This window comes from Catharus ustulatus, chromosome 2, assembly GCF_009819885.2.
Source record: "Catharus ustulatus isolate bCatUst1 chromosome 2, bCatUst1.pri.v2, whole genome shotgun sequence".
Lineage (NCBI taxonomy): Eukaryota > Metazoa > Chordata > Aves > Passeriformes > Turdidae > Catharus > Catharus ustulatus.
Genome location: NC_046222.1, coordinates 97,783,208 through 97,805,772, shown reverse-complemented (window position 1 = coordinate 97,805,772; position 22,565 = coordinate 97,783,208). Strand labels below are relative to the sequence as shown.

Genomic DNA, 22,565 nt, shown 5'->3' with positions numbered 1-22,565 from the left:
TCAGGGATCAGCACTGCTCAGACTCTTCAGCCTTCTGGCAGCCTGACTGCATGAAGGTTTGCTGGGAGGTTTTGGAGGAAGGCAGATTTCTCATTTCTTTCAAAATTCTAATAGTCATCAGACATGGTATCTTCAGACCCCCTCACTGAAGGGCCAGCTGGCAGACAGAAAGTTCACACTTTAGTTTCTGCTGACCCTCTGCATATCTGGGTGAAGAGCTGTCTTCTAGTAAGGTATTGCCACAGCTCCAGTAGTGCTGTTGATAGGTCCCAAGCACAGACAGCAGTGGCAGCAAGCGAGCATTACTGAGTGTGACCTCAACCCCACCCCAGCATGCAACTCCTGCATCTGTCTCTACTGAAACTGGGTTAACAGTGGTGGCAGTGGTGACTGGCAATTTCTGCACCTTCTATCTCAGAGATTTATAGATGCAAGCTCACATTTTCCACAGGGTTTGTAGGGCCAGTGGCTTCCAGCAAAAAAACAGAGTAGGCAACAGAGAATCTTGGGAACAGCTGTCCTGTGCTTAGCAGGTGGGGGTTTTGGGGTTCTTTTTGGGTTTTTTAGATTGAAATGTCAGCTCTTATGGTAGGATTTGAAAGGATCTAAGACTGCACAGGTTTCCTCTCATCATGAGAATCTGAGCAGGATGCTCAACTGCTCAACTCCTCTGTTTCAAGAGAACTGAACAATGAGCAGCTCCATGATTTACCTCGCCTGAGTCCAGAGTTTATGGGGGAGCCCTTGAGTCAGGTCCCCTGGACTTGCTCCAGAAGCTGTTTCTTGGGGTCAGGAGCTGTACAGGCAGGGACAGATCATGTCTGCTTCTTTACCACAGCACAAACACATCATGCTCAGGAACGAGTGCTTGGGATTGGCTCAGGGAAACAACACCAGCAGCCCTCAGGGATTCTGTGAGATGGAATCTGTTGTATGCAGTGAAGAGGATACATGTGCAATCCCCTTGTACCTCCAAAAGCCCTCAGTCCAAAGAATGGCTTAGGGAAGAGGAGACAGTGGGATGCTGGAGCAATTACTCAGGGTGAAACATAATCCACCAAGGCCTCACAACTGAATCCAAGTCTTGTTTTGTTTGCTGATAATTCAAAACCCTGAGGGTAAAGCTTTTAAAACCCATTCAACAAGAGAAAGTGTTTGTGACTTGGGCTGAGACAGGGAAAGTCCTCTGTTAGTGAGTGCTAGACTGCCAGACAGCCCAGCTATCACAAAGCAGACTAAAGTATCTCTGGATAATGAATTTTGGCTGTGTGGCTCTGACTGCACCAGGAAGAGGTGGTTAACCTAGACCATTATGCTGAATGTTTAAAGCAGAAGTTTACCTAGAGCATGCAACACCTCTCTCACTCACCCACGTGCCTTGGAGCCAGCTTGCCCTGGAGGGCAGCAAAGGCAGAGATTTAACCTCCAGCGGGTTTTTCAGAGCTGATTTTCCTCTTCATTCACCCTTTTCCTCATTTTCAGTTGCAAATCACAGAGAGCTTCTCAGTGCTGGAAAATGTTTCTGCTCGGTTTTAGCCCAGTAGTGCCCTCCCCAGCCTCTGAAAAAACACATGGTAACACACAGCTCTTATCAGTGGGAAATGGTCTCTGCACTTCTTGCTGAGTGTGAATCTTCCAGCGTTATGTCACCTGTGTTTGTTATAAGAGAAACAAAACAGATAGCAGGAGAAAGGAATATTGTGTCTAATACTGGTTTCTTCTCTCACAGGCTTTTGTATTTGCCATAGTGTCACTTTGAGAAGAGCAGCCCGAGCCAAATCCACCTCACTGGTGCAAGATGAACCTAATTTTGTGCTTTGCCCCCAGCCCTTCCACCAAAACTGCACTTTGTATTACAAAAGCAATGGCCATGGTGAAATAAGAAAGTAAAATTTAGATGACAGAAAACAGGTGTGAGACAGACCAGCAGCAGGAATTTAAGTAGCAAATGGGGTGGGAGCAGATACTCACCCAAACACAAAGCTCCACACTGAAGGAAAAGGAGCATGGCTTCAGCACAGCCCTTTAGAAATAAGCATTAGAGATCTCAGCCTCACCCTGCACCAACCACAGCACCTTAAAATGGATGTAAATCCTCTGTATAATGTGATTTCGACATATGGAAAACCAGACTGCAGCTCTGTTTTTCTGTTTTAATTAGCATCTGCTTCACAGCTGGTCCATGTCAACCCTCACAGCCAAGAATGAGATACTCCAGCATCTGGAGACAGACATCTCAGCTAACCAGTGCACAAAACATCCAGTCTGGCAAATGTAGCTGAAAGCAGCCTGTGCCAGGTCCTGCCAACCCTGCCCCCATGTCTGCCCAGGGTAAAGGCACAAAACACTGACATTTAGGGGAGTTGCAGAGGAGGAGCTGGCTGAGAAATGCTCTACTCCCAGGACCAAGCGTTGGCTCAGACCTCAGGCAAACATTTTTTAAGAAGGGATATCTGCAGGTCACGTGTCAGGTTCCTCCCAGGGAAAAAACACAGAGCAAACAAAAAGAGATCAGCTGATCTGTGCAGAGCACTGCGAGAAAGCCACACAGCCAGCGTGATTTATGATTCCTCTTCCAGGATGTGCCCTGGAGAGGTACTCCATGGCCACATGTAACAGCCTCCCCAGTGCCAGCTGGGCATGTCTCTGGCAAACTCCCTGGGCTCCCGCAGTCCTGCCAGGGATGGCTGGTAGCCTGTGGGGAGCAGGATCTGCTCCTTCCAGGAGAGCTGCCAGCAGCCATCCCCCACACCACGGGAGCTCAGTGACAGCAGCAGGGGCGGTGGAGATCAGGGTTTGATTTAGACATGCCAGGGAAGAGGTCTGAATGTGTGATGCAGAGGAGAGGACAGGAAAGAAAGCTGTGGAGAAAATTTCTCCCCTGTCCAGCTGAGGTCCAGATTCCTCCCCAGACCAGGTCTGAGCAGCTCCCAAGACTGTGCCTGTTCAGCACTTCTCCTCTCTCCTGCTTTGTCCAGCCTGGGAGGCAGCCCAGCTTCTCTGTGCCTGGACACCAGGACAGAAGCAGAGGTGGTTTGCCAGCAGCTCCCTGCTAAGGACCGCACACTGCTGGTATCCCCACCTGATCCCTGCAAACAAAACAGTAAGGCACGAAGGATGCTTTATGTGTCTTAAGGATGTGCTCGAGAGATGTTCTTGGTCAGATAGCTGAGGCACTCTAAAGAAGTCTCACAAGATGTAGGACTCACAAAATTGATCAAATATAGTAGTATCCTTGTTCTGTTAGTGCTTGCAAAAACAATAGGATAATATACCCACTTCCAAATTTAGGAATGCCAGTATCCTTCACAATTCTTTTTTTTTTTTTTTTTTCAGAACATAAATTCTTTGGGCCAGCTCTGATGTGGATGTGATGGTAATGTGGATGGGGATGTACTGTATTAATGCTGTAAGGCCCTCTGGCCTTGTGTTTTCTTCCCAGCCACCCCAGAAAGGACCACAGGGCCATCTGTAGCTCTCTGATCCACACTGCAGGAATCACTTGTGGTACTGCAGACTTAAATACACAGTCATTTTCCAGGGTGAGTTCAATAATAAGAGTGCACAGCTCACCCAGCCAGGTGAGTTTCCCTTTGCACTTTGGAAAAGAGCACAGAACAGCAAATCAGGGGACCAGAGATTGTTAAAAATTAGACAATATCCCACATGTGCAATACAAGTACAAAATAAACCAAAAGCAATGACCAGGAAATTACGTAATTGCTGGTTTAGTGCTATAGAACTAAGTGGTACCACATAAGAATTGCCACTCTCTTTGTGTTGAAGCAGGAGGGATTTACTTTTCTCATCTGGCTGCCCTCTGCCAAGCAGGAATATTGTTTTATCTGGCATCTAATACACAACTGAAAGCACTGTGGACTTGCCATGCAAGGCTTGAACCAACCTGCTCGGATTCTGCCAGTCCAAGTTTGTCTGAGAGGGCGTGCAGGGTCCTGGCACTTTCCTGGTGCACCAGGGGCCCTTGGAGCAGCCCCAGCTTTGTGTCTGGCTGGTGTGGTCCTGCCCCACCACAGGAGGAAAGGAAAAACAGCCCAGTTTAAGCCCTCAGAGCATTTTCTGGCTAGTCAGTGGTGTTGAATCCCAGAAACCTGGGGTTTTGAGCTTTCTGTGCTTCCTGGCACTAACCCCCTGGAGAACACTGCTTTTGACCTGAGGCCTTGGAAACGGCTTCCAAATTTGAGTGATAAAGTTAAAATCTTGGGTGTGCAGTTAAATGGAAGTGTGTGCTTTCATATGGTGAAGGGTTTTAAATTTGAGGGTTTTATAGTATAATAATGGGTATAGGACATGATGGAATATTTTGGGTGGTGTCATTTTTGGTGTTCATCTTCATTCTTCTTCATGGGTTTCAGGTAGTAGTTTCTCATTAGTCAGTCAGTGTCAGACTAAGGGTCATGGGAATCTAGTCATTGGGTTAAAAGTATAAATACATAGGTGTTAAGTCTCTATTGGACTGTTTAACTTTAGGAGACCTTGTAGCACCTGAATCTTTCTCCATTTTCCTCGCTTCTAGCAGGTGACTAGAAGTGCTGTTGGATGCTCTGTACTTTGTTATAAGATTGAATAAACAATCAAGTCCAAACACGAGAAAATCCGTTTCCATCATATATTCATTAATCCTGACTCTGAGTGAAGGCAGAAGAGACTGAAACAAGCCACTAAGTAAGTGCTGCAAACACTGTTAAACACGGAGCCCATGGTTGGCTCACATCCCAGCTGGGTCCGTGGTGGCACAGGCTGAGCCAGGAGCGCACAGAGCCAGCGCTGGTGTCCCAGGAAAGCGCTCCGAGCTTCTCCTGCTCCGATCACTGCTGAGCAGCAGCCTGAGCAGGACCCTGGGGCTGTGGGACACATCCTGCAGGAGATCCTGCACCCCCATCTAGTGGCCTCAGCCGGCCCTGTGGCACTAAAGGCAGGAGGGAAAACCCTGTGAGGACATCCAGAGCTTGCAAGAAGATCCCGGGCTGCACAACGGGGTGAGCAGGGACTCACAAAACACATCACAGCAGCTGGGATTCCTCCTGTCACCCTGGCTGGGCTTCATCTCACCAGCTTTAGAGGTCTGTACCGCAAGAGATCATGCCAGGTTCTTTGCAGTCTACAGAATGGAATTAAAAATTTTTAAGGTTTGATTAATTTAATCCTAGAGCAGACATTCTAAAAAGTGTTGGGAATCACACTTTAGAGAGGCCTCTCTCTTTCCCCGGACTATTGGAGGGTGAGTGACTAATTGAAGTGTAGCATCTACGTGGTGGACATCTGCAACTGAGAGGCAGATCTTATTTTCTTTTTTATTTCTCTTATGATGTCTTACTGAATTAATTTAAATATAAATCTTGCTTCTCACAGATAAGAGATTTGAAATTGCCTGGTTAAATAACACTCTAACAGTGCTGTCAGAGTTGTGTATGAACATATACAGCAGAACATCATTCTCCATCCCCTGCAAAAGAAAATTCACTTCTGGTTTATGCTGTTTCAAAGTCCCTAATTGTCTGGTTTTGAACACTCACCCCCCACCACACACAAATGTGAATTCACTCAGATTAGTGAAATTTTATAGGCAAGGACGCTGGCAGAGTTGCCTGTGGCATGGAAATACTTCTCTTTGCATCCCATTACCTCCAAGCAGCACTGAGATTCTTGTGAGGGAAGAACAGAACTTCCCAGAGAGCTCACCAGCTTTGCTCTTCCTCCACTGCAGCATTGTACCACTGCCCAAGTGACCTCCTTGCCTGAGTGAAGACAGTGGTGCTGCCTCAAAGACAAAGGTACTATCAGGAGCAGTCACAAGACTGATCTGAGGGGCAGGTGGGATGAGGGGTCCCCTAGAGGCCCCTCCTCACTGAGTCTTTTGTTGATTAGTGGTGACAACCAGGACTAGGGCAATGGTGAACACAAGATCAGAGACACCAGAAGAGGCAACTGGCTGGGGCTGCACTTGGGACAAGAGGAAGGTGCTGGTAAGCAGGATCTGTCTTCATCTATTCTGTTGAGAAGAAGAAATTGGGATAATTTTGGAGGGGCAGGGCCAAGGAAGGAAGGCAAAAGGAGTTGTGCCAACCCTGCCTGCAGAGCCTGGGGAAACTCTCAGCAGCCCTTCCCTGCAGCTCCCACATGCAGGGAGCCAGGGAAGTGCCCCACTCTCCTCCTCCTTGCTGGCCCCAGGCAGCTGCAGGTGGTCCATGCACATGTGGCTGCATGGTGGCTCACAGTGTTTTCAGCTCCAAAGGAACAGAAAACAACAGGTCTCCTTCATAGCAGGAATTGCTTAGGCAGGAGAAACGTGCAGAGAAAATGAATTACTGGACAGTTTGTTTAAGAGAGCATCATTCAGCTCTGGGAGCCCTGTAGGAAGAACCAGTTCTGATTTTTCTACTCTAGGCTGCCACAGTCTCCTGGCTCTTGCTTTACATTGACTGTGTCAGGTCCCAACACAAGAGCTGAGAAGGCCCTTAAACACCAGAGCACTTGGTCTTTTCCAGCTTAGGATGATGGGTCCTGCCTCCCCATGAGGATTTTCATACCCTTCTCCTCTTAATGAGACTGACACTATCTCCTGAGCCTGACAGTATCTTCATCCCTTCTCACAAACTCCAAATAATGCAAAAGTATTTGCTTTTGGTGAGACTACCTTTGGTGAGAAAAAGCTATGTCCTCTCAGAGGCCTCTACAAACTACTCCCTATGAGGGCTTTTTGCTTCCTGTTCCCTCTTCCTGCATCTTTGACAGAAATTGTATCCACGTGACCTCTCCAAAATGAAAAAGAATAACAATATTCGAACAAAGGAGATTCAGGCCCAGATCTCTAGTGGGTAAACTAGCCTGCCTTTGAGCCTCTCACAGTCTTCACCATGCCAACTCGAGGCAGCAAAGAGCTGGAGGGGAGGGTGCCAGGTTAGCTATCACACATTGTCTCTGGTGGTAAAGCTCTCCAGGTGGCTCGTCCTCATCTTGTCAGCTGTGCTGATGTGAGTGTTTATGAGAGTGCTGTAAAACTGGTTAGGTAGGTGGCCCAGGTTTTTCCAAAATCTCCTCCTTAGAGCTCCCAATTATTTCACTGATTTGATTTCATCAGTGCTATTAATGGGATGCAGGACCACAGCCAGGGCAGGCAGCAGAATCTCTTAGGGGGCCTTACCACAAGAGGAGACATACCATGGAGTTGTTCTCACAACGCTGTGGCACAGCAGGAGGCAAAGCATTTCCATCTCCAGACACCACAGATGAGTCTGTCTATTTTTAAAGTTGCTTTTCTCAGCTCTCTAGTGATCCTCTCTAGTCATAGGCTGTCACGGCTGCCAAAAAGATAGCTTCTATGGAGAATGAGAAGTAGGAATTCAAACTGAGCTGAAATGCAGAAAAAATTGCCAAAGAAAGCAAAACACAAGGCATTTCAGGGTAATAACCCTCTTTTTTTTTTTTTTTTTTTTTTTTTTGCTGCGCACTGTTTGTTATTTTCATCAAGTATTTATTTCTTCACCTTTATGTCATAAAATTAATTTCTTCTATTCCCATCATCAGATTTCTCTACACAAGCATGATAAGTTTTAGTTTTCACCCCCAGAGAAATAAACAGCTGCATTTGTCCTAAGTGTCTTTCTTAGTCAATTAAATTTACAAATTCATGCATTTGGTACATGATGGCAATCCTGTGCACTGCTGTCATTTCTATCAAAACTTACTCATTTGCCTGTAAGAGTCCATACCGAGATAGCACTGTTGTTATGCCCTCAAGTGAACAATAAAAAGTGTACTTCCTTTTGACAGCTTTAGGATAGAACAGTGCAACTGTGACAGAGGTTAAAGATAATGAATAAATTTAGTAAAGCAAGTCAGACACCACACAGATCCCACACTTGTAGAGAGAATTTGCTCTCAACACTAACCAGACTGATGCCATCTAGAGCATGCTTCTGGTTAAGATTCAGCAATGTTTTCAAACTAGTAAAAATCCAATTTCTGTTTCAATAATTTCAACCTTCCTTAAGCCTAACCCAGGCTGCTAGCGAGCCTTTTGTTTAATCAAGACTTCCACATTATTTTTGCAGGCAAACCTACTAACACCAGGCAACTTTGTGGTTGAAAGTAACAGCTTTGCACAAAACCAGTAAACCTGATGATGTTAAATTTTCAGGTAAATCAGAGTCGCTCAAGTAGTAGAAGAAAAATAAGGACTGAAATGGAAAGGCACGTGTAATTTGTTCACAAGTTAGGAGGGCTGGTTTCTGTCCTCAAGATTAATCTCCTAGGATCCTGTTTTATTTTAGGAATCCAGAAAAATTGATTCATGATGACTCCTTACAATCTTTTCTTTCACAGATCACATCCAGAATCATATCCATATAGGAATACAGTGCTTCTGTCTTAAAACTTCCTCTGTTCCTCAGTACCCACTTGAGCTTTGGAATAATTTATTTACCATTTAATGACAGTAGGAAGCCAGAAGGAAAAGCTGTCTTCAATCAGCCCTGCTAGCCCAGCTGCAAGGCATCCAGAGAAGGTGGCTCGTGGGAAGATGCTACTCTGGATCTCCAAGCCCCACCCACTGCCAGTCCTTACACCATATTCCTCCTGCAGCACTCATTTCCTGGACCTAATAACAGGGGCTGGCAGAGTTCACACATTCTCCTGCTATCCAGTTGAGCTTCTCACACAGACCTTTAAAAAGGTGAAACAGCACAGAGTATTGCAGAAAGAGGATGGGAATCACATCGAAGTTCAGGTACCTCAGATAGGTGTGTCACACAGCCAGCTGCCTTATCTCTCTGGGTCCTGTCACCACATCAGTCCAGCCCTAGCACACTGCTTCAGCAAGGGAGAAAACAGGCACAGGGAACTTCCTTGACAGTAGGAGTCCCAGGAGAGAACAGGCCAGCTTCTAACTATTTTTTCTATAAAAAAAAATTTTCAGCCTCAGACAGAGCAGGGAAGAAAACTGACCTGATGTGCTTACTTATGCGTATACTTCATCCACCCCCAATTTCTTCATTCCAGACACAAGGGATGCTGTCCCAAAGTTCCCAATCAAGCTATTTCTCTTGTGAGCAGGACTTCTGAGTGTTACTGAAGATAGCATCAGAAACATATGCTGCAGACAGATATAAGATAGAGGCCAAGCAAGGAAGAGGAAGCCCAGTTCTAATACAAGCCCCTCACCAAACACACAATGCTATGTTGTAAGAAAAGCAGATTTCAAAGCTTTCCTATTGATTTAAGCTAAGATATATCATTAACACCAGATGAGACTGAGTGAAAAAGAGAGAGAGCTGGAAATGGTGTTAGTCATTTTGCATTTAATTTTTCTCAATTCTTACGAATCCTGTGTCAGTTTCCTACCTCATTTCATGTAAAGTTTTGTTTTCAAAACAAGGTTTACAGTACCTCAACAAAACCCCACATTTACACAATTGTGGTCAAGTTCACCTTCACCAGGACACTGGTGCTGTGTCTTCCCCCATCAGTTTGGTTTTTGCTCCTGGATGTGGTTTATCTGTTAAACCACTGCTGTCACTCAGCTCGAGCGCCTGCAGCAGCTCATCCCCAAAAGCTTCCCAGAAGCACAGGCCTGGGTTCTGGTGAAAGACACCCACTACAGCAGTGGGAGTTACCTTCAACATAAGCTGAGTGAACGCACCCTGAAAACTCATCAGCAGCTTTCCATCCTTGCCCAGCCTCCCTTGAAACACTCCCCAAGAGAACCAGTGTGTGCAGCTTGTCACACATCTCAGAGCCAAAGTTCTGTGCATGATTATCCAGAGAGGACTGGTAAGCTCCAGGAGAATGACTAGCACAGACCTCAGCAAGCCCAAGGTTTTCTCACAGAACAGGTCCTAATCAGAAGGGTGGTGGCTCCATAGGTCTGTGAGCTAATCCACAGGCATGCGGGTGCTGTGGGCTCAGCTCACTCCTGTCCTTCCCACATGGTCTCAGCTCAGTTACTGTGCAGTAACACAAGGAACCAGTTCAAGATGCTGACCTAGCTGAGCAAGCTTTCTTTGCTAAGGTAGTTCATGGCTGGCTCAGATGCCCAGTCTGGTTCACTGCAGAGTCCCATGGGAGCGATGCTGACAAGAAAAGGAGTGGGTGGGGATGGGAGGAGCAGTGAGGATGGGACTTGGCAGGTTACACTCATGAGGATCTCCATCCATGGCCCCACTGTGAGCAGATGCTGTGCTAAGAGGAATGCTGGTAGCCACTGTGAATTTAAAAATACTCCAAACGTGGACATAGTTTTCAGAAATAAACCATTTCTTTTAATTGGCAATAGAACACACATTACAGGTCATTAGTATTTTATAAACAATATTAAGTTACAAATACATGTTAAAAATTGCAGTTCGTGGCAGCTAAAAGCTTGGAGTCCTAAATGCATCTTTGCAATGCTTCATTACTTCCCTTTCCCCAGTCTGCTGGGTGAAGATGAATAAAAGATCATTTATCATCTACTAGAAGGTGGTCTACTATATATTCGAACAAAACCAAAACTTAATTTCTAAGAACATCACTAACAAACAGAGGCATTCGAAGTACTTTAGCCATTTAAAATCATGTCAGATGCAATGAGAACACAGTTAAGAATTATTCTTTAACACTTGAAGCAAAGACACAGACATCTTCACATTAAACTGAACAATGCTTTCTGATTCAACTCAGCTTAAAACCTGTACTAGCTTCTACCCCACAGAGGCCTAAAGTCCATCATGCAGGCTTCCAAGCCATCAAAGCTAGATGTTTGTATATCAGACCCTTACACAGAAAAATTATGGTGTACAACTAAACAGCATACATCAATATGCATTGAATATTTAAAAGATCTTTATTCCTCTCCATTTGTTGGTATTAGTGAGATACACAGCTCATTCCATTTTTACTACACTCATAGTATTAACAAGTTATCATTATGCATGTTAATATACTAAATATCACTTAACAAGTCTCTTTTAAAAAGTATTTAAAAACATTTGTGGAAAAGTAGAAATCCATTTTCCAGAAAAGCAAGTGGTACTAGGACAGCATGGACTCCAGTGCATAAACATCCTTTCAGAGAAAACCCATCTTGATGGCTTTTGTGCCTGGGAATCAGCATGTCTCAGCTGCCAGATTCATATTCTATTTGTCCTCCTCACTGTGCTGATAAAAGGTCATCAAAATCAGCTTACCTTGCCTTTCAGTTGGCAGACTTTCAAAGATTGCCATTCACTGGACTGTGTAAGAGAGACACGTAGCTTTGACATGAGTTCATTTCTTTCTTACTCATATTTATGAGAGTCAATTTTATTATACTGCTGAGATTGCATCTTCAAATCCAAAGTCTGCTGAATGTGCCTGGAGAAATGACTTCGTATCTCAAAAATATCAAGAGTACCATTCAGATTTGAATTTCTATTAAAAACTGTGCACAGTTAGCAAAAATTACACTGCTGTAAAAACAAAAGGCCTGCTCCTTGGCCTGCTCAGAATACAAGCTACAACGTAGATGAATACACCAGAGGGATTTTTCTCTGCTTCTTTTCTAAATGCAGGCATTAAAAATAAAGTGTTACTAAGCTTTTCCTAAGAGAGCACGCAGGGGGTGTGGCATAATATACATGAATCAGGAACAAAAAACAGTAACAACCACTCTAGAAAATGCTGCATATTAGCAGCATGCTTGGTTTCCAAAACACAAGGAATTGCATGGGAGTTGTCAAGATGAAGTCCACACACCTCGATCATTGAACTGATCACTAGATTCCAAGAAACCAAAGCAAATTTAAAAATACACATGACAACTGCCTAGAAGGCAGGGTTTTATCATCTGTCAATAACCAGATGAATAAAGTGCATAGCAACTATTATAACAGTTTCTTGAAAAGAGAATACGTTTACCAAGTCTCAAAGTTTGTAATCTTGACACTTATCCATACATTTTGCTACATGTGTGGCTTCCCTTTTGTTTTGCTATTTAGCATCACTAATCAACCCTTCAGCACTGTCCTGTGATTTCCTTTGCACTTCATATGGAATGTGCTGAGATCTCTGACTGTTGCCTGATGTATGTCTGGAAGCTCTTGTCACCAATGGGATGCTCTCTAAAAGAAAAGAAAAAAACAGTATTATACATAGAGCTTTCTCTCAGGACATGAAAATGTCAGAACAGAAAGTGGAACACACAAGAACTTTTCCCTAAATTTGATTATTGAAGTTGTAATTGTAATGTCAATACAGCATTTTACTTGAGCTAGAACTGATTGAATTGATCCTCTTTTTGTCAGCCATATGAAGAATACTTTATGTGTACACAAAATACAGTCATGTAGCTGCGTCAGCCACTCTCCATTTTTAAACCAACACTCCAAGATAAGCTGGCAAATACATGCATTTTCTGTTATTAACTGCTCAGCTCAGCAGCATGGGTTAAAAATTTAAAATAATTTGTACAACAAACCCACATTTAAATTTTATAAATGAAACTGCATTAAAAACAAACATTAAAAAATTTCTTTCGGTGCTTTAAAATATTGTGATATAAATCCTAAGTCACATTGCTACTCTGTATGTATTTGCAAAATCTTTTTTGGACAAAACACGGTGAAAGCCAGAGCATAAGCAAGGGAAATACGATCTTCCAGGATCATTCCCCTGTTTGTACAAGCCATTGTACTTACTGGCTTCCATACTTTGTCTTCTTAAATTTGTCCCTCTTATACTGAGCGTGCTCCTGCTCTAAAGTTCCAACACCTTCAATAATCAGCTTTAGTGTTTTATATGTCTCCTTAGGGTCATCAATGATGAATGTAGAATACTCTTCCTCTTCAGGCCCATCATACACAGATTTGCTGCCACAGGCCTCTGGAGAAAAAAAAAACAAAGTACAGGAATAGGTATCAGGCAGAGGAAAAAGCAAGACAAGCAGACTAAAAATATTCAGTCTGAGGTTCATACAGTTTCTTGGTTTGCTTCTGTATGACCACCACAGAACCGTGGCTGACATCAGCAGCAGAAGTTCCCTGCCCTTTTGCTGGGCTGTTGGGAGGCTGTCCTAGCCTGTTCCCTTCTCCTCCTCTCATACAGAAAGGGCAGAAAGCCTGGCAGCTGCTCCTGGATTGGTGGGAAGCTGTCCTTTGCTGCACAGGCGATGCTTTAATCTCAAATGCCACTATCTGCACCCCATGCATGCATTCTGGAAACTCTTACACAGGTCTGCCTCTACCAGTGTGCTGCAGGGCTGGCCTGCACAGCCAAGTATTCACCTGTTGGGACAAGTTCCATCCCCAAGCAGCAAGTACAAGCTGAACTTGAAAACATTACAGGTTGAATGTTTTACCGTATTACCATTAAAAGATTCATACAATAAGCATAAGCAGAATATGCCATAAATATTGCCTTGCTGCCTGTTTTATAACATATCCAAAGGGGCAAGTTGTACTTCTATACCTTCTGATCTTACCAGGGAGTCTCCTAAGAGATCTGGACACTGACTACACAGGACCATCCACAGTATATTTCCCACGTGATCTAGGTCTGCACTGTAGCAGCGTACATTAGAAGGAGAAAGAAGGGGAAAGAGTATTTTACTTTGTCTCTCCTTCTAGCTTTACTGCTGTCCCAGTCTCAGCTTTCAAATTCCCTTCCCCTTGCTGCAGTGTCTGTGCCAGACCCGCGTCCTTCTCCCCAACACTGAAACTCGATGCTGGCTCTGGCAGCGAGGATTCGGAACAGGGGAAAGCTGGGCACCAGTTCAGACAGCTCGGAAGTGGTGAGGATCTTGAGTTTGCAATTGCACAGCAGCCAGGAACAGATTAAAGTGCTTTCCAGTCTGTGTGTTTGACACCACTGGCTTATCTCATATTATAAAATAAAGTCCTATTTAAAGATCAGTGCCAGAGTGAAGGCTTCCCTGCCACTCCCTGTGCTAAACTGGGATTTCAAGTCTGGCACTGTGTACACCGGATACTTCTTTTGGCATGCCTACTAGTACCAACTTCCTCTGCTGTCTCTTCTTTCTTTTATCCTTCCCATCACATCTGTTTCCCTCAGCTCCTGAAAGTTTCCCAGCCAAAACTCCACTTTTCAACATGTCACAGACATTCACAGGTCATCCTTGATGGGTAATTCCGAAAGAGCTTTTCCAAAGAAACCATTTGTATCCAGCTTGTCCTTAGGATCTGAATCAGGGAATGTGCATGCACATGACTTCTGGTAACACAAAACCATATTCCACTGAAACCTCAACTTTGCTGGTGCTTCTTGTCAGGATCAGTAAACCTCTGGTTCAGTGCTGGCGCTGATTTGTCAGTTCAGAGCATCCAAGCAACGCTCTGTGTCTATGCTATTTTAGGATGATGTGGTTAAGACCGTATTTCAAACAACTGTTATTACGCAAAGAACTTTTTACAGACCATGAGACTGCACCAAAAATAATACACACACAACTGCCTCAAGACAGCAGAAGGGGAATGGAATAAAGGCCACCATGTTCTAGGATGTGATTTGCAAGGCTGGTCGAGCCAGAATATCCAACTTTTCACAGGTATTTTTGCTTTGGTAAGTGAATTGGAGATGCAATGATCTTCAATCCTCACCTTGCATTTTCTCCAATTTTGGCATATACAGGTTGAAAAGAGAGTAGATGCGCTCAGTTTCTCTATCTCCATCTATATCCAGTTGTATATTTGCTGGCAGGCCGCTGTAAGGCATCAGGAAGAGAGGTAAAAGTTATATGCTAAGCAGTGTGTTATGGTACATAAAGCACTTAACAAGGAAAACAAAGGAAAAGTGAGTTCTCAAAAAAGCCAACAGACTGTGTAACAGAGCTTAAAACTTTCCATTTCTTCCCAAAAGAAGAAGACAAGTTCAAACTTCTTTATGCCTCTATTTATCCTGCACCCTTCCACTGACTTGAAAGAGAAGACTATCAGTATCCAGACATTTTGGTGAATTAGTCAGCTATAACCAGATGGAGGAGCCAAAGCATCGAACTTCCAACTACCCAGGTCTTATATTCCAAGTCTAACTACCACTACAGTCCTGTTGCTTCTCTCAGTTTAGATGAAAATTGCTTTCTATAAACCAGAGAGTACATCTTTGTTTAAGAGAGAGCATGAGTAGCCCCCTGAAAAGATCAGTTTAGAATTAAATCTATCAGCAGATGTATGCTTCAGGAATTTAGAAACGGGATAGTGAAGGGGTTTCAGACATTTTTTTTAATGACAGATGATCAAAACTAAAGTATTTTAAATCCAACAGCCAAATGCTATCTCCATCTCTAACTCTAAAAAGTCAACATTTTGATCAAGACATGCAGAATCAGGAATAACAATAGATGGCCTTTGAACAGCTGCACCCCTGGCAGATCGTGGTTAACTGTGCACCTGCAAGTCACCCTGCAGAGGCACACATACCCATGGCAGCAGCCACACCCATTAAAACCTTACCCTGTGCAGGGGGTGCAGCCAGGGGTGTTATCTGCAGTAGCCTTGCAGCACAGCCAGTGGCCATTGAGATAGGCTGAGGGATGGTAGACAGTGAGGCGCTTCTTGTTGCACTGACTAACTTTGGTGAGGATATCAATCCAGTCCTTGGCCTCTACACAATTATTTGCTTGGATGTACAGGACTCTCCTTTCAGGCTGGATCACCTGGAACATCTGCAAATAAGCCACAGAATAGAGCACCAGAATGAGTCAGTGAACCTAGTAAAGATTTATTGCAGAAAAAACACAGCATAGTAAAAGAATGGACCAATAAATACATTTCAATACAAAACCAAGCAGCAAATGTACCCTTAAAAGAACAAGACCTTTCACCTGGTAAAAGGAATAAGATACCATTCCTGTAGGAGATGATTTACAAATAGCTAATATCAACTTGCTGCTTGGGTCTCAACAAGATTTGTTGTCAGCCTCAGGGGTGCAATTTTAGTAATGCTGCAACTCCAGATTTTGGAAGGCTGACAGAGGAACCCAGTGCTGGCCCAAAAGGAGACGCTCTTCAGCAGGAGGTAGGAAAGAGAAAAACAAGAGTTTGGATCCAGCCTTAGTGATAGCCTTGCTTTAATATTGCCTTTTTTCTAGCCCTTTTAGTGCCTGTTCCAGCATGACCCTTGCCTTTTAGTAACTTCCATGCTTCTGCACCCAACTATAGCTGTTACTAGAAGATCATGGAAATATTGTCTTTGATTGATATCAGGTTGTTTAAATAATTACATATTAATTATGTGTTACAGCTTGACCACTGAAAATCTAAAGCTCTCCTGCCTGTTCAAAACAGCTTGCAGAAGGAAATTTCTGATGCACAACCTTATTGCTTGATTACACCGATCACACGCTGAAGATTACAAAGCTCAATTTAGTGATCCTAGCTGCACATTTTGGAAAGGTAAATTTCCTTCATTTCCTCTAGCTTCTGCAAATACTTAATTTTAATGCATTTTCTTCTCTCTTTCAGGTATGCCTAAACTATCTATCTTTCTCCCCTCTACTTCTTCACTTGATTATTCAAATCATTAGACATTACATTGACCATATCATATGGAATACAATTTCCCAAACAGCTGGTTTCATTGTGCTGTTTAAGAAGAAAACCAGAGGTGCACACACAGGCACACACACACAAAAAGCCCAACAAAAAACATATGAACAAGCCAAACAATAACAACAAACCAGACCCAACAAAAATGAAATTTGCCTCTGTTTGTGACATACACCTGAAATATTGCCTTGAATTCTGCACACAGCTGGTTGGGAGAATGTTGCAGACTGGTACCAAGCACAGTCCTCTCTTCTTTTGTGGCACTTTTAGATGTGCATCATTCCAAATAGCAAAGGGAAAACTCAAACAACCGTTTCCCTGGATTTAGTATTCCTATTGATATCAGACAATAATTAGAAAGGCACAATACACCATGGCAGTGTAGGAACTGCTTGGTGTGATCAGTCCAACAGTGCCAAACAGACATCAAAGAGTTCCTTACAATAAAACTCTTCAGGGCATAACTGACAATTTGAGTTTGGGAAACAGGGATGGAAGGAAGAAAAAGGAAGACGGGAGCGTGCAGTTCAACCCTCTTTTAACACAGAGCTACAGGGAAAAGAATTTTAATGTTCTGCTGGGGTAAACACAGCATCCCACATTGCAAAAAAGGAACAGATTTAAGGACTATGGCTTTTCCTAAGGGGATACCAACCAAAGTGATCCAACATATGGCAACAGTTACTGCAGAGCCCACAACTAAGCCAAGAATTTAAAGTGGCAGCAAGACCTTTACATTACCAAAACCACCAGTTACCTCTCAAACAACACAGAAGACCTAAGCAGTGCTTAAAGCCACCTCCACATTCCCCAAAGTGTGCTTAAGAACAACGAAGGCTACTGGCCTTACTGCAGACAGGTAGATTTAACAGAAGTGAGAAGAACACACTCAGTGCAATTCAGAGCACAAATACACAGAGTATTTATACAAAATGCGAATTTTTATCACATAAGCACCCATGAGGGAATATCCATTGCAAATACATCTGCTGTGGTTTTCTGAAAATTCTGATCTTGCTGCAGTAATCTATTTATGTATGGCAAGAAAAATAGGAATATATTAGCACAAGAAGGTGGTAACAGTATTTTCTACTGTTTATGGAAAGACTGAATCTTCCTTTCTGGAATGGATGATTTCCCAGGTAATACTGAATTTAAGCAACCAAAACAGCACAGTGTTTTTGATGTTAACAATAAAGGTATATTTTTCTGATAATTAATCTTCACAATACACACATATTTTGGATGCTCAGTCTAGCTCAGAAGCCTCAGCATAAGTTACAGAAGTATAGCTCAGTCCTCTTTACAGACAGCGAGTTTTCTCTCAACTGTGTGGCTTCTTTCAGCTCAATCAAGTTAGTTTGCAGAGTGCAGTTGGCAAGAGTTCATCACATTACAGCTGCCTTCTGATAGCCTAAATTATTTTGAAGCTTGGTTTTTGCCTATGTAATAGAGTTATAAACACCAGAGCAAACTACAGTACAATTGAGATGTGTTTTACAAGCAGGTGGAACTGAAACTTAGCAGAGAGAGAGAGAAATGCTACCAAAATAATACCTAAAACTGGGGAATACTGAAGAGCCTAGAACAGTATTTCACTTTTAACAAAGAGCTGTTTGAGGAACCTAATACCTAGGGCAGGATTGAGCACTGCCCTGCATGGTGCTCACAAGCAGTGTAGATAGCAGGAAAGACTTAAAGGCAGAAAAAGATCTAAGTCACAACCAATTATGTCTATAAATAAGTCTGCAGTAGATACATGTTCAGAATTGGAAAAAAACCCTCTTTTTTTCTGAGCTTTTTTTTGGTTTAATTTCAAATACAATTTTCAAAGAACTGGACTCAGCTTTACAGGCAGAGGTGTATGAAAAAGGCACCCAACATCACCCAAACTATTTCTTACACAATACAGAAGTTGGCAGTAGTGCTCCATGCATGAGAAATACAGCTGTATTTTATTCCCTAATGTGACAATCAAAATGGTAAAACACACTAGCACAGCACAGATGTTGTTTCAGTACATAACCTAACCCAAATGAAATATAAATATTCAAATCCGTGTATATATATGTACTTTCATGAACCAATAAAGAAACCTAATAGCTAATAAAGAAGTTGTGATCCTTCACAACTATAAGCAGTGAGTTCCTTCCCACCAGAGAGGCCTGGCAGAAAGGGCAGGGACTCGATCATCTTACCTGTGGGTGACCTTACAGAGCTGACAGCTGAGCAGCAGCGCTCAGTACTGACTGTGCTGCAGATCACGAAACCCAAAGACTGCTGACTGGGCTGCTAAGAATCTGAATGGGCTGTACTTTTGGAAACTCCTGCTACTATATACAGAACAAGCAGCTGTGGTTGTACATCTTTCAATAGAAATCCAATCCAGGTTACAAAAGGGAAAAAGGCGATTAGGCTGGTGGATCTGGAGCAGCCTAACAAATACATTAATGAAGATGACCTACTTACATTTTTCATTTTAAAGGATTCCTCCTCTAGTCTTTCCACTGCCAGAATGTTTTCAATTGGAATGCTACACAGAGGGTGATCACCTGCAGAACACACAGACACACAGATAATGAGCCACTTACTCACAACTCATCTTCAACTTTTGCCCTTTTTCTAAGGGCTGATTCAGTTTCTTTGAAGATCATTTTGACTGCATAAGAAAAGAGGGAAAATCCTTCACTCAGCAGGGATTTGCTAGCATGGTCCTTAAGTATTATCTCAAGTACATTTCTGTTTTCAGCTGCACTACCTTAGGCTAGCAAACCTCTTAGAAACTGATTACTGCAGCAGGACACAGTATATGTACTGCAAAGGTGATAATGAAATAAACTATTCCTGTTAGCTGAACTGAACTAGTGGTGATGCAAAGCTGAGTGTGAAATAATGACTAGCATGAGCTGAACATACTTCCCTATCTTTCTTCCTCCCTATGTACTTACATGATGGAAGGAAGTGGTAATTGTTGTGTACTACTGAACAAACAGGAACCATTTGCAAAAAGCGAAATCCTTGCTATTAGGCAACATCAAGTGAACACATTTTTAAAGTTCAAAGATTTTAGGTGAATCCCTGTCTACTGCATCCAGTTGTGCCAATGCTACAGAATTTATGAGCACATGTTGAGATGCATCTGAAAATGTTCAATACAAACCCAAATTCCAGCTTGAGGTTTTTAAGTTTTGTTTCCTAGGACAAGCTAGGTAACTGTAAAATCTACAGATGACGTTAATAACTGATATTAGACAAATATTATCAAATACTTTGCTAACTTATGCTATGCAAGAAGCTTCTCTAACTGCCAACACAGACACTAAAAAAAAAGCAAGAACATACAGGCTCACAGACATGCATGAACTGTGTCTTCTACAGTTACAGATCTAGATCTCAGTCTTCTACTCCTACACAATCCTTATGTTTAATCTTTGCTTCAATTAATGAAAATAAGATTGGCAAACCTTTGTTACCTTTGCTTTTCTGATAGGTAAACTCATGGTTTGTCAGGCGAAACCATCTCTTCTTGAAGTTTTTCATACCAAATCGTTTTCTTCCTTGTGCTCTCTTGATCATGAACCTAGTAAACAGGGCACCAATTGTTACAATACACGCTTGTGTATGTAGATTCATACAGATATATGTCATCACACTCGCAAAGCTTTAGGAGGGGACACAGAGTGTTTTCTAATTATTGAGGTCTTTTCTTGGCAAGGCAAAGAGTCACATTTGGATAGGTTTAGTGCATCTATTAGTTGGGTCTTTCCTTTTTCCAGATCTAGATGAGGGGCAAGACATTGGAACTTGACTTGTAGTTAGTTAACTGAGCTGCAGTTGTGCCCTTTCTGCAGTTACAATTCCAGCTAAATGGTTTCCTAGTAAGCAGAAAAAAGACACAACACAGTTAGTGCTGCTCTGCTTTGCTCAACCTGTTGACTCTACAAGCTTTGTTTTCTTTTTTTTAAGCTGTGAGAAAGCTCAAAAAGTTTAGACTGTGTTTAATAATTAGAAGGCATGTGTAAAGCCTCTGGAGCACAGGGACTATACCCTTACATGCTTTAATTACTCTCAAGCTCTAGAAACAAAATCAGGATGTTCCACAGTCTCATTTGCAATTGCACATAGATACTGCAGTTGAAATGCAATTCCAGTAACATACAAAATGATCTTGTGGCTGGAAGGTAGGGCACTCCCACTCCTTTTTTAGTAGATTAGGAGTGTTCATTTAGTGAGTTGTCAGTTTTAATTAATTTCAAACTTGAATGAGTTTATTGTGAAATTAGTTTACTGGGAAACTGTGATGCATCCACCACTTTCCTAACCACTAAATCAATCCAAAAGCTTCAATGTGACTTCAGTGACTTCATACTGCTCAGCATCACTTTTGTTAGATAAAAATGCATGTGCATATGCAGTAGAAAGTTGATAACAGCTATTCTACACATTACATTAACTATTGTGTCAAATACAGAACTGTATAATGGAGTGGGTAAAAACTACTTACTACAGAGTAGTTTTTATCAGGTAGGAAGGCACTATACAGCACAAAGAGCACATAGAGAGAACAGCGAATGACCTGGTTTAAGACTTCTTTTCAACAGCAGAGCTAAAATGCTTAGAACAGCTAATACTGTCTCTTGCTTCTGGTACCTTCAGTCACAAATAAATACAATACATCTGACCAAACCACAGGTCTGTTTAAAGCTCAAACAGAAACCCAAGTTCCTTCAGACTTTAACTATTTTGTAACCAGCAGGGCTGGTGCCTGCTGCTCATTCCAAGCTGTGTGGGCAAAAGCTAACAAAGCCTGTCTACAGCAGCAGATTTTCTTTTTTTACCTGGTTATAGTTACACATCTCTCATTTTTTAAATGGTCAGACACTTACTGTCTTGGTCCTTATTCTTGGAATACTTGAGAAATATTTAATAACACCATGTGATTCAGGTCATCACCAGGCCCATTAGCAGCAGCTCTCATAGTTCCAGGTTAAGGCAAATTTCAAAGGAAGAACTGATACCCTTGGGCAGGACAACATGCTCTTCAAGTTAGTTTCTAGTCCTTCTCATGCCAACACTTAAAGATGACTTAAAATTGCAAACTCCTACAGTCTCCCCTCTTTGAAAACCACAAACTCTGTTAGCAGAGCGAAGAGCACATTTCTAATCAAATTCTTCATAGCTGACACAGCCAAGTAAAAAATGTGCTTTTATTTTACAGAGATAGGTGACAAGCATTCAAAATCACAAAAGTTATAAGGTCAACATCTTTGTTTCTAGTAATCGCAAGATGTATGAGAAGTCAGAGCAAATAGAAGCACAAAGGAAGAAAGAGCCCTAGATTAAACCCATTTCAAAACAAGGTGACTGGACATACTGTTTCTTCTCATCCTTATGATAGACCTCAATCTGGATCCACCTTATCTTTGCTTCTAAGTATTGACATGCCCTTTTCACCAACAAAAAAAATTAATTCTCCTTTTCATTCTCTTCCTTTTGGAAAGAACCAGGCGGGCAGCTGTTAAGCAGTGATGGCATGATTGATGTCAGCAAACCCAAGTTCCAACTACTAATCTTTTCATTCAAAAGTACTTATGCTATAGCTTTCCATTTGGCACTCTTAATAGAGGCAAAGCTAGATTAAAAACACAAAAGCAAGCAAAAATATTGCAAAGGCAAATAGAAACCCCACTAAACAACCATTCAGTCTGGAGAATAATCAAATCAAAGGCTGTTAAAAGTCCCACAATAAAACATGGCAATGAGGCAAAATGTCAAAAAAAAATAGACTGCTGAAGGCAACTTCTACTTCTTAACCTTGAGAATAATTTACATGAATACTACTTAAGAAGTGCCTAGAAAATGTATGGTGTCTTCATGACTTTCACTAAGTTCTTCAGGATCCGTACAGCGCTTCTTGGTGCCCTGCCTATAGATAGAAATCTTATTTTCTATTTACAGCAGGTTTTTGTTTTAAGGAAAATAAAAAGGTCAGCATCAAGAAATGGGTAACTAAATGTTCTCTGCTGGGTT

The 22,565-nt window shown here is 42.4% G+C and overlaps 1 protein-coding gene across 2 annotated transcripts in view; it reads right to left on the bottom strand.

Moving 5' to 3' along the window:
- Positions 1-10,254: 10,254 nt before the first annotated feature.
- The window catches only part of RASA3 (RAS p21 protein activator 3), a 132,701-nt gene continuing 120,390 nt past the window's right edge, over positions 10,255-22,565 (bottom strand). The window contains exons 19-24 of one of the 2 annotated variants that reach the window (XM_033052479.1): positions 20,000-20,115; positions 19,005-19,087; positions 15,441-15,652; positions 14,589-14,692; positions 12,672-12,855; positions 10,255-12,095 (exon numbers count right to left, since the gene is read on the bottom strand). In XM_033052479.1, the coding sequence (XP_032908370.1) occupies positions 12,020-12,095; positions 12,672-12,855; positions 14,589-14,692; positions 15,441-15,652; positions 19,005-19,087; positions 20,000-20,115 (775 nt within the window). In that variant the 3' untranslated portion in view covers positions 10,255-12,019. The remainder of the gene's footprint in view (positions 12,096-12,671; positions 12,856-14,588; positions 14,693-15,440; positions 15,653-19,004; positions 19,088-19,999; positions 20,116-22,565) is intronic. The other variant, XM_033052480.1, reaches the window with a different exon arrangement.